Here is a 14668-nt window from a genome sequence, read left to right as displayed (position 1 = left end):
TGGCTGAAGAGGAGACAAGATGGTACATGTGAGTTCAGCTCCTCCGCACATGCGGCTTTGAAAACACCTGTTGGATTTTTTGAAAACTTTTCTAAAATGTTTAGACACAATATCATAAACCGACCCGAACAAAAGACATTTGTATACATGGCTTCACACAGGAGGAAAAGTGTTAAGTTTTACACATGTTAAGTTAAACGTTTAACTTTAAAAAGTATTAATTTACTAAGAATTTCCTGGTCCCCAGTGCTGGCCAGACTGAGAGGAGAGACGGTTCACAGAGATGTTTCTGAAGGTGCTATAAACCGTTGTCACCCTGAGGATAGCAGTTTAGTGTAGCGTCAGTCGGACCAATACACATTCCCGTGCTGCTGGGGAGACCCAGGTGTAAGAAGTAGGGTCAGGATGTAAGGAAAGGAAGAATCAAGCTTTGTGATGAAAGATGCTCAGCACAGGACACGTGAGGGAAATGCTGAGAACGGGAGGGGGAAATGTGTCAGCGCAGAACCGGGCAGGCGTTCAGTAACAGTGACGGAAGGAGTGTCTGCAGTGACAGCTTTGCACCTGCTGTGCTTCTGCAGCCGTGTGCAGTGTGTCTTGAGCGGTGAGATGATGTGTGTGAGTGTGCAGTGCAGATAACGTGGACTGGGGCAGGTTATTTAACAGCATACCCAGCATTGTGTCTTCTCTGATGCAACAATTTGTAACTCATAGGATAAGACTTGAAGAATGTCATGGGCAAATGCGGGAAGCAGAGGTCACTTGGAGACACCAGGTAACCTGCCTTCCTCCTGACACACCGAGTCCTCAGCACCTAATGCAGACAGTTATTTTGGCCCTGAGAACCCCTTGCCATGGGGTGTTTCTTGATGTGTTGACTTTTTCAGGTCACTCTTGCCGAGAAGAAGGCCCAAGACAGCTCGGTAAGAATTTGTTTCCTTCCTTCCCTTTGTGCACAGTCGGCCACAACTGAACATGGGTGTTTTTCTCCCACAGCTCAGGTCTCAGGAGCTGGAGAGGGAAATCTCTGAATTGAGAAGTGAAAACTCTGACCTGAGAAGGGTAAATTCTGACCTGAGAAGGGAAAACTCCTCTGAGCTGAGAAGGGAAGTTGCCCACCTGAAACAGAGGTACAGAATTTTGACACATTTTTACGGGTGTTTTGAGATTTTTAAGGACTGGTTGTTTTGTGCCTAGTAGAGGAATTCGTGGTGTAATTTGTATTGAAGTCATTCTTTATCTTTAAGATTGGATGCAATCTGCAGACGGAGGCAGGCAGAGGAATACATGAGGCAGGAGCCCACCCCAGGAGGACCGTACAGGCTGCACCCTCCCCTGAGAGGTAAGGAGCACAATGTGAAGTGCGGCAGCTCCATTTCTGCAGCAGGAGCCGCCCAGTGGGCTGCTTGTCCCCATGGGTAGTTGTCGGGTTTCCTGGACACCACACCACACACTTACTGTGGGGAACAGGTTCACAGCTGGGTGACAAGGTGCTGTTTTCTTTACATGCCACCAGCCAGCAGGGCTCTGTCCCCTGTGAGCAGTGGAGCTCGAGCCCCTCCAGGGACTGCGGGCCGCCCCCCAGGCTCTTGGTTGGCTGGCGTGGCTGGCATGGCTGGTTTCTGTGCGCTAGAAGACGTGAGAGTCAGCCCTCTCTTCCCGCCTGGACACGGTTTTGAAGGCTGAATTTTCTTCTCATTTCAGGAAAATAACATGGATGACGTTTTAGAATGAAGGCAGTATGTCATAACGAGAAAAACATTTTTCTTCATTTGCCTTGGTGGATAAATATTCTATTCAAGATCTGCTTTAAGGCAGCAGGCATTTCTTCACTAATTTTCAGGTCCCTTCGTTCTTATAAAAAAGCTTGCACAGTGACTTAGAGTAGCCAGTTAGTAAGTGACATGACTACGTAGCCTCCCTCTCCCAGAGTTAACGTGTAACTCTAAAGTCTCCCAGCAGCTACTCCATGTAACTCACCATTCTTTTGCCGCTTATTACAACATGAGTCATTGAGGCCACTTCTTTCATAAATGTTTATGTGACATCTGGTCACTTATACAAGACATGCGCTGTCAGAGAGAAGGCTTATAACAGTTTACCAACAGGCTGAGGGGGAAGAGGTGGAGCTCACAGTCAGGGGTTGTTGATACTCTTCCTACGAAAGACCCTTCTTACTTTAATGTGTAATCTGCATACAGACTGATTTGCCCTGAAGTGTGCTGTGAGTCCCGAGTGTCAGAGTTGGTTGCCAGGGATCTGAGCACTGAGCCCCCATCCAGGGTGATTAGCTATGAAAACACCTGAATAAAGGCACTGTGGTGTCCTCGTCATGGGACAGGGGTCCAGTCTCCCCTCGTCCTCGGGGTCACCTGAGGCGGGAGGGAGACCTGCGGCTTCTGTGAAGAGCCCGGGGCGCGGGCGGGAGTGAGAGCTCCTGGAGGAGGGCAGGGAGGGCTCGGCTCGTGCTTCCCCCGCAAGGCCTCGGTCAGATATAATCAGCCTTCAGCTCTGCTCTCCCTTTACAGATTCAGGGCGGGGTGGCGCCCCTGTTAGGAATGGCACCACATTTCCGGCTCAGGAGGCAGAGGAAACCCAGGTAAGTAATTTATTTCAGCTGTGTTCCAGTGGTCATTTTGTATTGAAATAATCTCTAGAACTACCATTTCCCTTTTGAACAAATTTTTCTTGGCCTTGCCGATGGATTGGGTATTCCGGGATAAGTATGCCCTGTCATCACAGTGACGTGTGGCAACAGAGTTTTATCCCGAAGGCCTCCTGTGCAGCCCAGGCTGCAGGCAGGCCCCAGGGTTGATGAAGGGCATGGCGCGTAGTTGCCAACTGGGCACCCAGTGCAGGGGAGGGTGATAGGTGACGACGACTGCTGCGCTGGGTTACAGGTTTGTCGGTGTTGGCGCTTTTGTCTGTCATCCAACCCAGCTCTCCCTTCTGTCCCGCAGGCCACCCCGTGGGCCGGAGGGCCCCAACCTTTCCGAGGACCAGCCCGCGTGGCCTGCCCCGAGAGCGGCCCGTCGTCGTCCAGCGGGCCACCTGCACCTGGGCCCCCCTTGAGCCCTGTGCAGCCTCGCCCCCCACCGCCAGCTGCTCCGCTCGGTAAGAGGAAAGCATAGTCCTCTGTTTCTTCCTTGAGTCACTGCAGAAGAAGGGCAGATCGCTCTCCAGTGCTTCCCCGTGCACGGGCCGCCCTGACCGGGCTCACGGCCGTGTCCCTCTGGTCCCTTAGCAGACGCACTTGATGGGCCGCGTCTTCCCCGTCCTGCCCTGGGGAGGGAGGTGTCTCTTGTGGAGGGAAAGAGGGTCCTCTGACGGAGGGCAGACGTGTCGGTTCTGCACACGGGCCTTCAACAGAGACCACGTTCCGGGCTCCCTGGAGGAGAAGCCCGCCCCTGTCACTGTCTGCAGCGAGTGGAGCCCTGACCTTCCACAGCCGATGATCGGTTATGGAAGAAACACCCGATCCCGGGGCCTGTTGTCTCTTCAGTCAAGGGTCCTGAGACCTGTCTCCTAGTCTGTGTGATATGAGACCGAGTGTCATACGGGTAGACATTGCTCATAGTTTTGTTTCTTTTGATAATTTCTACTCAGAAATGCCTAATCCTGCATCCTTTCTTTAGTTTTTTTCTGATGCAGAACCTCTGCGTCTCCAGTGTTCCCCGGTAGCTCTTGCCTGCCTTAGGCGACCACGGAGGCCCAGTTAAATTGGGATGTCATTTTCGGTGGAAGTCTTTCTGGGATATGTATTCTTTTTTTTTTTTTTTATAGCAGCAGCCTCTTCTGCCCTGTCTGCAGACTTTATGTTCTGTTTCGTGTCTGGCATCTCATTTTGTTTTCAAATTGAAACTCTTGCCCAGGGTCCATTGGCTTTTCCTCTCAGCCAGTCACCTGAGTGTTGCTTGCAGAAGCCATCAGCAATGGAGTACATGAGGGCTGAGAACCTCAGCTTTGACTGTTTGTTTCTTAAAATAGCATAAGAATGGTGAGCCCTTGCTCCATACTGACTTCTCCTGGCTCTGCTGACTCCTTTTTACCTCCTTCACTTGGGATTGCTCCTGGGTCACTGAGACCTGTTCCTGTTGTCATTCTTTGAATGGTTTCCTTGCTCAGGCTGGGGGATTCTCCTTTGTAGAATGCCCATTCAATTACTCGTAACTGATAACTGAGCAAAGCCACCCCTCCATCCTTACACCGTGTTTGTGCAACTTTTGAGTCTTCCTGTGTGTGGTAAATATCACAGCCCATCACTGTCTTTTCTGGGGAGGTAAAGGTGCCTTCCCCTCTGCCATCAGTTGTACTTTTGGGCAGAAAAGTCTGACTCTCAGAGATGGTGCATTTGTAGTAGGGAATAGAGGATGGAATGGAAAGAGCCCGCAGTGAAAATGCCTCCTTCCCTGCAGGGCCAATTCGTACCAAAGTCCTGGCATCATGTTCTTCATCCCGCGCTGGGTCGATTCTGCCCTGGAAGCTGTCAGAGCTGCTTCTCTGTCTCATCACACACCATGGGATTTTCCACATGCGCTAAAATCCCATTCGTGTTATTTGCAGGATTGAAACTTCCCCCTTCCCTTTCCCATAGGACAAATGTAGTGTGATTTTCCTAGCGAACTTAAAATCCAGACATCCCTGAGAATAAGGATGATTGTAGCGGAGCCCGACTCCCTTCTGAGGACAGCCTTGTCCCCTCAGAAGCACATTGCCAGCTCCCCCACAGGACTGCGGGGTGCCCAGCTCCTCAGAGCTCATTGCGCCCAGGGGCAGCTCCTGCTGGCGGAGGAGGGCCCTTTGTGAGCAGGGAGTAGAGAGGGTCTGGCAGGGTCCTGCAGACAGAGCAAGTACCCAGGTGCGGCTCTCATTCTATGTGTGGGAAACCAGGCCTTCGGTTCCTTTCTTTCTCTGTGTTTCTGGTTCATGCAGACCATGCTTCTGTGGAGCTGGGGAAGGTGTCAGGGTGGGTTGTCCTGCACAGAGAGGCTTCCTGTTTGGGAGGCCCTAGTTTATCAATTTGCTGGAACCTCTGTACATCGTCTCAGGCAGGACTCTCGCCTTCCTCCACTTACAGACACTGGCGGTGTCGTGTGGCAACAGTGTTTTATCCCCAAGGTCGAGTGTGTGGCCCTGTGCTGCTGTCTGGGCACCCGGTGGAGGGGAGGGTGCCCGGTGCTGACAGCTGCTGCATTGGGTTTCAGGTTCTGTAGGTGTTGTTCCTTTTGTCTGTCATCCAACACAGCTCTCTCTTCTGCAAGTCACTGTGGATTCCAGAGGTCCCAGTACTTGTCCAGGACCACTTGGTGTGCCTCGCCCGATGGGACACCCAGTGTCACTTCTCAGAGGCTCTTCGTCACCGCCACCCCCACCTCCCTTGTGGCCTATGCGGTCTCAGCCACCGCCACCCCCCCACCACCAGTTACAGCACTCGTTAAGATGAGAGCATGTGCTTCTGCTCCCTTGTCGAGTCTTTGCAGAAGGGGAGATGGCACTCCAGGGCCTTGCGATGCCTAAGGAAATCTGACTTGGGACATTGTGACGTCTGTCTAGCTTCCCAGCACACACATCTGATGGACTGTGTCATTTCCCCGTCCTGACCTGGGAAGCAGGCGTCTCTTGTATAGAACAGAAGAGACTTTTGACAGAATATCAAGTGAATTTGAAGTCCCAGTTTGGCCGATGTGCCTCTTGCATGGACCATGTGATGTGCTCTGTGAGGGGTGAAGCACACCCCTAACTTCAGGGGCTCACGGGGTTGCCTCGAGGGGTGAGGGAGCGAGTGAGGGAGAGAGACATTCACAGCAGACAGCTTGTCACCATAGCAGATGTGCCCGTGCAGGGCCTCAGAGTGCAGAAGAAGGACACGTGAGCCACACAGGAGTGAATAGGAGGGTGTGGAGGGGAAGAAAGAAATTGAGGGGCTGCCCAGTGGGCGTTTGTTGGGTTCACTCAGATGGAGCTGGAAGGTCACTCCCGGCAGGGTGGGCAGTTCAGGTGGGCCGTGTGAATGCAGCGTGAGGTCCACTCAGAGCCACGTGTGTGTGCAGGGGACTCAGTGCAGCCATGCACGTATCCCCTTCAGAACCCACTGCCTCCAGAAAGCCCTCAGTTCACAACCTCATATAAAGATAATTGTTCTCTTGGGTTTCTGAAAGTTCTGGGTCTGGATGAAATCTGTGGATATCAGAGAAACTGAAGTTTAGCTTGTTTTTTTCAGGGTATTTGTGTGGCTGAAGTTTTCTTTTGATTTGAAAAGTGCAGGCAGGATTTAGATCAGCTGAGCAGGTGCCTTGCCCTTCAGCATGAGGCAGGTTCTTTGGGGGAAGTCAGGGGTGATCAGGAGACCCCCTGTAGGACCCCTGTCCCCACACCCCTGCTCCCTCATCACCACGCCCACTGTCAGCTTGGCATCTCCACATTTATGTCACAAGATCCAATTTCTGATTCTTTGAGTTCTTGCAGTTCATCCCCTAACACCAAGACTCAGTGGGGCCCCCACAGGGTCTCAGCGTTGTTGTCTGTGAGCCGGGGGGTAACGCTGTTCCCTGACGTCATTGTGAGGAGGGTTGGGTCAAGCACACATATTGTTTTGCAAAATGACTGGGACATATTTCTCACTCAGCATTCTCATAGTTTAAAAGAAAGTGTCTGCACACAGTATCATCAAAAGAGACCTCAGGAAGTACATTAAATTAAACTGAAGATATAAGAGCTCAGGCCCAGAGCTTACCACTCTCTGCTTTAAAGATAAGGCGAAAGGTCCCTTTCTTCTATTAAATATTAGGTCTTACTAGTTAAAGAAGGAAATATAATAATGAGAATGTGCACATTTTGACATCTGTGTCTGAGATGTGAAAACAATTATTTTCATTCTGTATAGACACGGAGATGCACACACAGACTACAGTGTCCGTCAGAGGCCTTACATACATTAGAGAAGACAAAATTGGGAAAAAATAAGATCCTATTAAAATAAATAACTCTTTTTGCCTTACAGCACAGTCTGCCAACTGAAGGGGCCCCTCAGCTGTGGCAATGATGTGTTTAGAGAAGATGTCAGAGGTGCATTATGGCCGAATGTTTCCCTGCTCCAACCTGCCCCCTCTGCTGTTCTCTCCTATTGTCACCCCTAATGAAATTGTCACAGTTCTCTCTGTGTCAGTGTCTGCTTCCTGGAGGACCAGTGGTCACACCCTCTTGAGGGCATGCAGTGATTTACGGGCACACAACTCACAAACCAGCAGGAACTAAGATGACAGGGCAGACGCAAGATTACCCCTTCAGGGCAGCAGTGACCGCAGGGGCCCCGGGGCTCCTCCTGGGTGGTGGGTACAGCCTGTATCTAGATCTAGTGATGGCTGTGCTGCTTCAGTCTGTAAACACTCACTGGGCTTGTGGGGCCTGTCAGTCACAGGGGTGTCCGGTCGTGAGCTAGATGACCAGAATGAAGTGGCCGTGTCTCATGGTGAGGAACGGATGAGGTGCAGGAGGGGGCCATGGGCGTCCAGCGAGAGGCCCTGCACTGACCAGGCCCATGCCCCCGCCCCATGTCAGCTGCCCGGCAGCCCCGGCTCCAGGCAGGCCCTGAGGCGGGCTGAGGGCGGCAGTGCTCTCAGTGAGCCCCGTGAGCACCCCTCATCCTCCCACAGCCTCCTGACTCTGAGGTGGGCGGGGCAGGGTCAGTGGGTGGGACGCCACCACTGCCAGGGAGAAGGTGTTGGGTATAAAAAGAGTCCACTCTACTCTGCGCCAGCTGTCCCTGGAGCCCACGGGGCCCTCCCTCCTTCCAGGTGGGGGAGGCAGCCAGCCCTGCAGCAGCTCTGGGGTCCAGGCTGGGCCACAAACAGGTCAAGGTGAGACTGCTGCGCTGCCTGGGAAGTGGGGGGAACAGCGATGCAGCAGTAAATGCCAGCAGGAGCAGCTCTGTAACCGGCCTCCACTGTGAGCAGAGCTGGGGCTGGAACATCACTGTGAGGGTGGGAGGGCTGGGAGAGATGTGGCTCTGTGGCCCTGGACAGGGCTAGACCTGAGCTCAGGGCCTGAGGGCCTGGGGGAGAGATAGAGAAAGACACGCAGGGAGAGACAGTGTGTGAGTGAGAGAAAGGTGGGGGTCAAGTCCTAGAGAGGGACAGGAGGTGACAAGAGAGGGACACCGGGTAGGGGGAAGCAGAGACAAGAGGAGGCAGGAAGGAAAGAGGGAGCCAGCCCAGGGTGCATGGTGGGGGACAATGGGCCAGGGTGACTGGGAAGGGGAGTTGGCCCATCCTTCACCAAGCCGTGCAGCTGCCACCGTCAGGGCCGCAGGGACCAGCAGCCCGCCCAGCTAGACAGGAACCATCGGCCCTCAGGACGGGGCTGACAGCCGCGCCCAGGGCCCTCCGACCACTTCCCAGGTAAGGAGGACCATGAGGGCTCTCCCCAGCACCACAGCAGCACCATCTCTAGCTTCACAGAGACCCTGTGATCAGGCACCGTCCCGTCCCCCGTTCCACAGAAGGGAAACTGAGGCTCGGCCAGCCAGCCAACTTGGCCCTGTCTGCAGGGTTATTCACTTTCCCGATGCTTCTTTCCCAGGCAGGCCTGTGCCCCTGTCCTAAGAAGGGGGGCTGTGACAAGCCCGAAGGCCTGGGTCCCACCCGACTGCCCTCCTGTGCTGGGTGACCTGGGCAGGTCTCTTCCCCTCCTTGGGCCTCGACTGTATGACCAGCGGACCTTCTCCCCATTTTCCTGGGAAGTGGGACCCCAGCAGGGCCATCACTCCAGGCCTACCAGGGCCCTGGTTGGGTGTGGGGTGATCTCTGGCTCTCGGGGGAATTCCTTTCTGGGCGGGGCGATGGCTCATGTGCGCTCACCAATTTTTATGGGGTCACATCCTGCTATTTCCGTCTGGAATGGGACTTATTTACCATGGAGCCTGAAACTTGGTTTTCCACATTTTTCTAAATTGGTCCTTGTGCAGAAGAGCAGCTCCCCTGGCCGGGATGACAAACTCAGTCCTGGTGAGGAGGCCCTTCTTACTCCCCTCACCTCACTGCTGCTGGTCACACCCAAACTCCAGGGCCATGTTCGCCCCCTTGGATTCCCTGCTCCCCCCTCCCCATGCCAAGCCCAGCCTCCTCCTGCCCCAGCGACCCCTCCTCCTGAGGGAAGTTGTGGGGCCCTTAGAGTCAGGACTCCAAGCCCTGTGTCACGGCAGGGAACACCCCAGCTGATTGGTGGCAGGCCTGGAAGCAAGGGTGGGGCCCTGAGCCCCAAGACGGGCTGTGTGGCCTTGGTCAGGTCACAGCCTCTCAGCCCAGCATCACAGCCTCGCACACCCCTCCAGGCCCACGTGCCTGAGATGTCACTCAGTCACACACGCAGGCTCCAGCCCCACTCCCCACCCCCATGCAGGCACATGGAGGGCACACATGCACACACAGGGACATGCACACACATACAGGAACACACACACATGCATGGGGACACACACACAGGCTCATCCCCCAGCCGCCAGGATGCCACTTTTTCATTATCCTACATGTCGCTGCTGCAATAAAATAATTAAAACATGAATATTCAAACGGGAAATGCTGGAGAGGGTGTGGAAAACTGAACCCTTGTGCACTGCTGGTGGGAATGCAGTTTGGTCCAGCAGTTATGGAAAATGGTATGGAGATTCCTCAAAAAACTAAAAATACACTTACTATATGATACAATAATCCCACTCCTGGGCATATGTCCAAAGGGAGCCTTAATACAGAAAGACACCTGCACCCCAATGTTCATAGCACTATTTACAATAGCCAAGACATGGAGACAGCTTAAATGTCCACCAACAGATGACTGGATACAGAAGCCGTGTCATGTATACAATGGAATACTACTCAGCCAAAAAAATAATATCATGCCATTTGCAGCAACATGGATGGCCCTGGAAAACGTCATTCTAAGTGAAGTAAGCCAGAAAGAAAGAAAAACACAATATGACAACACTCATGTGGAATCTAAAATTAAACAGACATAGAAAACAAACTTATGGTTACCAGAGGGGAACAGGGTGGGAAGGGATAAACTGGGAGTTTGAGATTTGCAGTTAGTGACTGGTAAATATAAAATAGAGCAACAAGTTTATACTACACAGCACAGGGAACCATAGTCAGTATCTTGTAGTAGCTCATGGTGAGAAAGGACATGAAATGAATATTCGTATGTCCATGTATGACTGAAGCATTGTGCTGTACACCAGAAATTGACACAACATTGTAAACTGACTATACGTCAATAAAATAAAAATTTAAAAACCTGAACATTTAAAACGACCCTTGAGAGAAATGGCCCCATCTCACCAAAGGCAAGAAAACGCTGAGACACTATGGGGAGGAGGAGGCGAGATGGTGCTGAGAGGCTGGAGGAGCGGGAGGGCAGCTACAGAGGGGCACAAGGCAAGGGGCGAATGTGGAAAAGAGGGGATAGCTGCTCTAGCCCAAGGAACGCTTGTCAGCCAGATGTGTGACGTGGCCCTGTGGCATTTGGACAGGCCAGGGTGGGGCAGGGTTAAAAATGGGCCACAGGCTGACCTGGGCCTCTTTCTGGCTTCCAGCTGGGCTGGGGATGGAGGGACATGTGTGACCCAGCCTCCCCTAGCCAGTGTGAGTTGCAGACCTCCCTGGGCACAGGCTCAGCCAGGAAGGTCTAAAGCTTGGCCCCTGCCTGGGTCAGCTGTGTGCTTTCTGAATGACTGCTGGACCTCTCTGGTCTACGTGCCACCCCACACTGACACACGTGCGTACACACACACACACCCTCCCAGTAGAGTGCCTTGTAGGGGATGCTCCATGTGGGGCCACCAGGTGACACAAGCTGGCAGTTGGGAAGAGGTACACACTGTGTGTTTGTTCCATTTGTACTTTTTGTTTCTTTGGTCAGGTTGGATATATTATCATTTGTTATGCTCCTCTTCATTTTTATGTACTGAAATTTATTTATTTTTTGAATAGAAAACATGACAATTAGGCAAGTTAAATGGCTGAGAGGTGACACACACACACACTGGGGTGCATCATGAACCCCCTGGATCTTGGCTAATGATGGAAGTGGACACATGAAGGATTCCCTGGTGTGACAAGTGAATGTGAGCATCTTGAAGCCCAGTCATGTGATGTTCCTACCTTAATGTTCTTTGAAATAAATGATTGCCTCCCCATGTTCCTGCTTTACTGAATTACCCACTGCTTTGGTGAGTCAGCCTCAGATACCAAAACCTGCAAAGTAATATACCACATCATATGCTTTCACTCATGAAAAATAAATGCACTAGCTTCCTTTTTTTGAAGTAAATCATTTTAAATTTGCATCTTATATTTGGTTATCAAGAGGCACGCAGAACCCTCCGATTTTAATGAGAACAGTGCTTCTGTGTCTTTTTGTCACATACCTGCTTAATGTTAGGTGTGGTATTGCTAAGTCAGATCCACATCTAGTTGTTTTTTTCCAGCATAATAGGAAAATCCTGCTTCACACAGGTGCATGGTAGTAAACGAAGCAGTACACAACCTGCACGCCTTGCAACGCTTGTCTACTCCTGACTCAGGCTGCTCCAAAAATCATTTCATGAAAGTTCAGTGAAATTTTGCTTCACCTGGGAATCAGATGTTAAATCAATCAGGCTCTCATAGTCCCATGACACTAATGAGGTTGGGTTAGGTTACTGTAAATAAATTTCTAACCCAAGCATTATTACCTTTTGTTACAGGAAAATATTAACAGAGTAGAATGCAAACCCCTGCGGTGCTGCACAGCGGCCCTGAAAGTATCTCCATCAACCATAGGATTAATTTCAGTCAAGTCACTGAGTGTAGGAAAACAAAGTTTTCTTTTGATGACATTTTATCAAATACTGTAAAAACTGTCACATTTCCCCCTTGCATTGACAGATTAACCTCATTTAATTTAGTAAAAATATCTGCAAGATATACAAGTCTTAGCAGCCACGATGAATTTGTTAAACAATCAGATCTTCAAAAAGCAGAATCCATGAAAACCAATCGTTCACAACGAAGCTCAAAAAGTCTTACAAGATCTTTACGTCGGGAAAGCCGCCTCACCTCTGTATTTAGAAGTGCTGTGTGCTGGGCACCCAATTCTTCACATAAAATTTTTAGTAGTCTGGGCTGATGTAGCCAAGCTTCAATATAATTGATGATTTGGACTGCCTGATCGAGCATGTTTTCCAGAGATGTAGGCATTATTTTAACTGCAAGTGCATATCTATGTAATAGGCAGTGACTCCTGGTGCTTTCGGGAGCCACATATTTTATCCAGGTGACAGTCCCAGCAATTTTCCGGTCCACCCCCCTAGAAGCATCACTACAAACACCAGCACATTTTCCCCATTCAATTTCACAGTTTTGCATAAAGCTGTGGACGCAGTTGAAAATGTCCTCTCCAACGGCATTCTTTGCAAAGATTCACGTAAGAGCAGGTTGTCCTCAGTGGACTTGTTAAACCTGCAACAAGCAAACACGAGGAGCACAGCGAGTCCTGAGACGTCGGCTGGATCTGGAAGCTGCAGTGAGAACCTGCCACAAGTTTCCCGTCTACAAACAGGCCCTTCTTCAGTGGCAGCAGCTAGAGCCTTAATTCGACCAGCAGCCATACTGACAACTGCACGGCGTCTATTTGTTTTTACAATACTGTTCGTCACACATCCACATCACAACGTCTTTTGCACAAGGCTTGGTGAGCAATTCTCTGATGTATGAGCCTCCACTCAGGGCTGCATTGTAACTTACACTGCATGATGCTTCTCTAGCGCTTCCATGAACTGTGTTGACAATTTTAGGTGCTGGGGGTTTATTGTTTTCATGTGAATCAAGATGTTGCTTGAAAAAGATAATGTCTTTGTCTTTATATGCAGCATGTTTAGTTTCCAAATGTCTTCAAAACTTACTAGGGGCCAAAGAGCTTTTCAATAAAATTTTCTTACATAACACACACTGAGCATGAGGTGCAAATCTATTTCCAAAGGAAGTAAATCCAAAAAACAAATAACTTTCCTCATATTTTCTTCTTAGTGGTTTCTTACTAAATGTTGTTATTTTGTTGGAATTGGACATAAACTTGACCCTGGAAAACTCACTTCCTGAATTTCTAGAAACGGAAGGCTGCAAGTGCTCATCTTTACTTTGTAATATTCTGACCTTTTGATCACTTGATTCAGACACAATTTGATAACAAAAAAGATTCTACTTCTTGTTTAAGTCTTCCTTGTTTCAGCAACAGATCCACAGGCAATGTGTTTGTGGTACAAAACATGGTTAATTTAGAATAAACATTGAGTATCACAAATGTGTTGAAATTATAAGTCAGGACACAGAAGATGAGCCATCATCAAAGAGATGATGCCAAGCATCTCATCAGTGACTGTGTTAAGTGCTGCCTGGGCATCAAGGCGCAGGTGGAGCATCGCACGCTCATGTATCAGGTGATCTCTCACTCGACATCCTGGTGCTCTCAGGCATGGGACACCTTTTCCTAAAGGTAGGTTATCACATAAAAATAAAAGCCATAGCAATGAGTTTGGTAGTCTTAAATTTTATTTTAAAATAAATTACAAATAAAAAATTACTGTTAGCATGGATCTTTTTCCCACAACACTTATTAACTTAGACAATATTAATATTCTGCAGAAGACAGTTTGGGAACCATGGACTAAGAAATAATGAAGAGATCATAAGTGTATTTTTAAGGAAGGGACTTCGAGGTCCCATGGCAGGGGCTGGCAAACTTTTCCCTAAAGGATCACACGGTAAATATTTTTTACTCTATGGGGCCACACGGTCTGTATTGCAACCACTCAGTTTTGTAGCTGTGGCAGCAGCCACAGGCAATACGGTAAAGAATGGGCACAGGGGTGTCCCAATGCATCTCTATTTACAAAACTAGGATGGGGCTAAAATTTACCAACTCCTTTCATGGATACAGTATCCCGGAATCTCTTTTAGCTTTCTGCTGCCTGCTGTCATTAGACACACTCGTTGTTGACACCATTATACATCTGAAAGCTGCTTTCAGGGCTAGAGACTGTTTGATGAGCTATGTCAAAAACACACAAACACAGTTCAAGGTTTTGCAAGACACAGAATTCTGCTGTATCCCAAATACTGTGTGTTAACATTGAAAAATAAACTATAAACTGAAAGTTAGTTACTACTTCTCTGGACTTAAAAGTACGTAAATATTTACAGTATACAGAATAAGACTCATTAAAAGTACTGTATATATTTTACTGATTACTCTGCATCCCATTATTTTTTTACTGAAGGCTTAACAAAGACCTAATGAAAACATAATCTCTCATTTTAATAGGTTTATTCCTCATAGAATAGCTTTTAAAAAGCATAATTAAATGGAAAGGTAATGCAAGTTTTAGGACCTCTAAAGAATGCTGGCTTTGTAAGTTTAGGCGTTCAGACTTAGGGTCTGCCTAAACATAGCTACTTTTGATTTAAGCTTTATGATTTGGCTGCAGAGTGAGCACGGGCTCCTCATGTTAGATCCTGACTCTGGCTTTCCTAGTGACAGCTAGAGAGCAAGGTACCTGGATGAGGAGTCTTTCCTTCTGTAATCACACTCTTTGCCCTAGCAGCTTGAAATGCAGACTCTTTCAAAAAATAAAATTAAG

General features: G+C 49.4%; 1 protein-coding gene and 1 pseudogene across 1 annotated transcript; one reads left to right on the top strand and one right to left on the bottom strand.

Moving 5' to 3' along the window:
• Positions 1-591: 591 nt before the first annotated feature.
• LOC135319875 (transport and Golgi organization protein 1 homolog) lies at positions 592-1439 on the top strand. Its single transcript, XM_064481986.1, has 4 exons — positions 592-775; positions 888-923; positions 997-1130; positions 1248-1439. The coding sequence occupies exons 1-4, from the start codon at positions 692-694 to the stop codon at positions 1420-1422; spliced, it is 429 nt and encodes a 142-aa protein (XP_064338056.1). The 5' UTR covers positions 592-691; the 3' UTR covers positions 1423-1439.
• A 9941-nt stretch (positions 1440-11380) lies between these two features.
• LOC135319831 (zinc finger BED domain-containing protein 5-like) lies at positions 11381-13371 on the bottom strand (annotated as a pseudogene).
• Between the last annotated feature and the right edge of the window lie 1297 nt (positions 13372-14668).

This window comes from Camelus dromedarius, chromosome 33 (assembly GCF_036321535.1).
Source record: "Camelus dromedarius isolate mCamDro1 chromosome 33, mCamDro1.pat, whole genome shotgun sequence".
Classification (NCBI taxonomy): Eukaryota; Metazoa; Chordata; class Mammalia; order Artiodactyla; family Camelidae; genus Camelus; species Camelus dromedarius.
The sequence above is the reverse complement of the archived record's forward strand: the minus strand, read 5'-3'. Positions and strand labels throughout refer to the sequence as shown.

What these genes read in the sequence shown, in the direction of transcription:
- LOC135319875 (XM_064481986.1), top strand. Translation starts at nt 692, where the DNA reads ATGCAACAATTTGTAACTCATAGGATAAGACTTGAAGAATGTCATGGG. An exon ending in AGGTCACTTGGAGACACCAG is followed by an intron (nt 776 to 887) that starts GTAACCTGCCTT and finishes TGACTTTTTCAG; the next exon opens with GTCACTCTTGCCGAGAAGAA. An exon ending in GTTGCCCACCTGAAACAGAG is followed by an intron (nt 1,131 to 1,247) that starts GTACAGAATTTT and finishes TTTATCTTTAAG; the next exon opens with ATTGGATGCAATCTGCAGAC.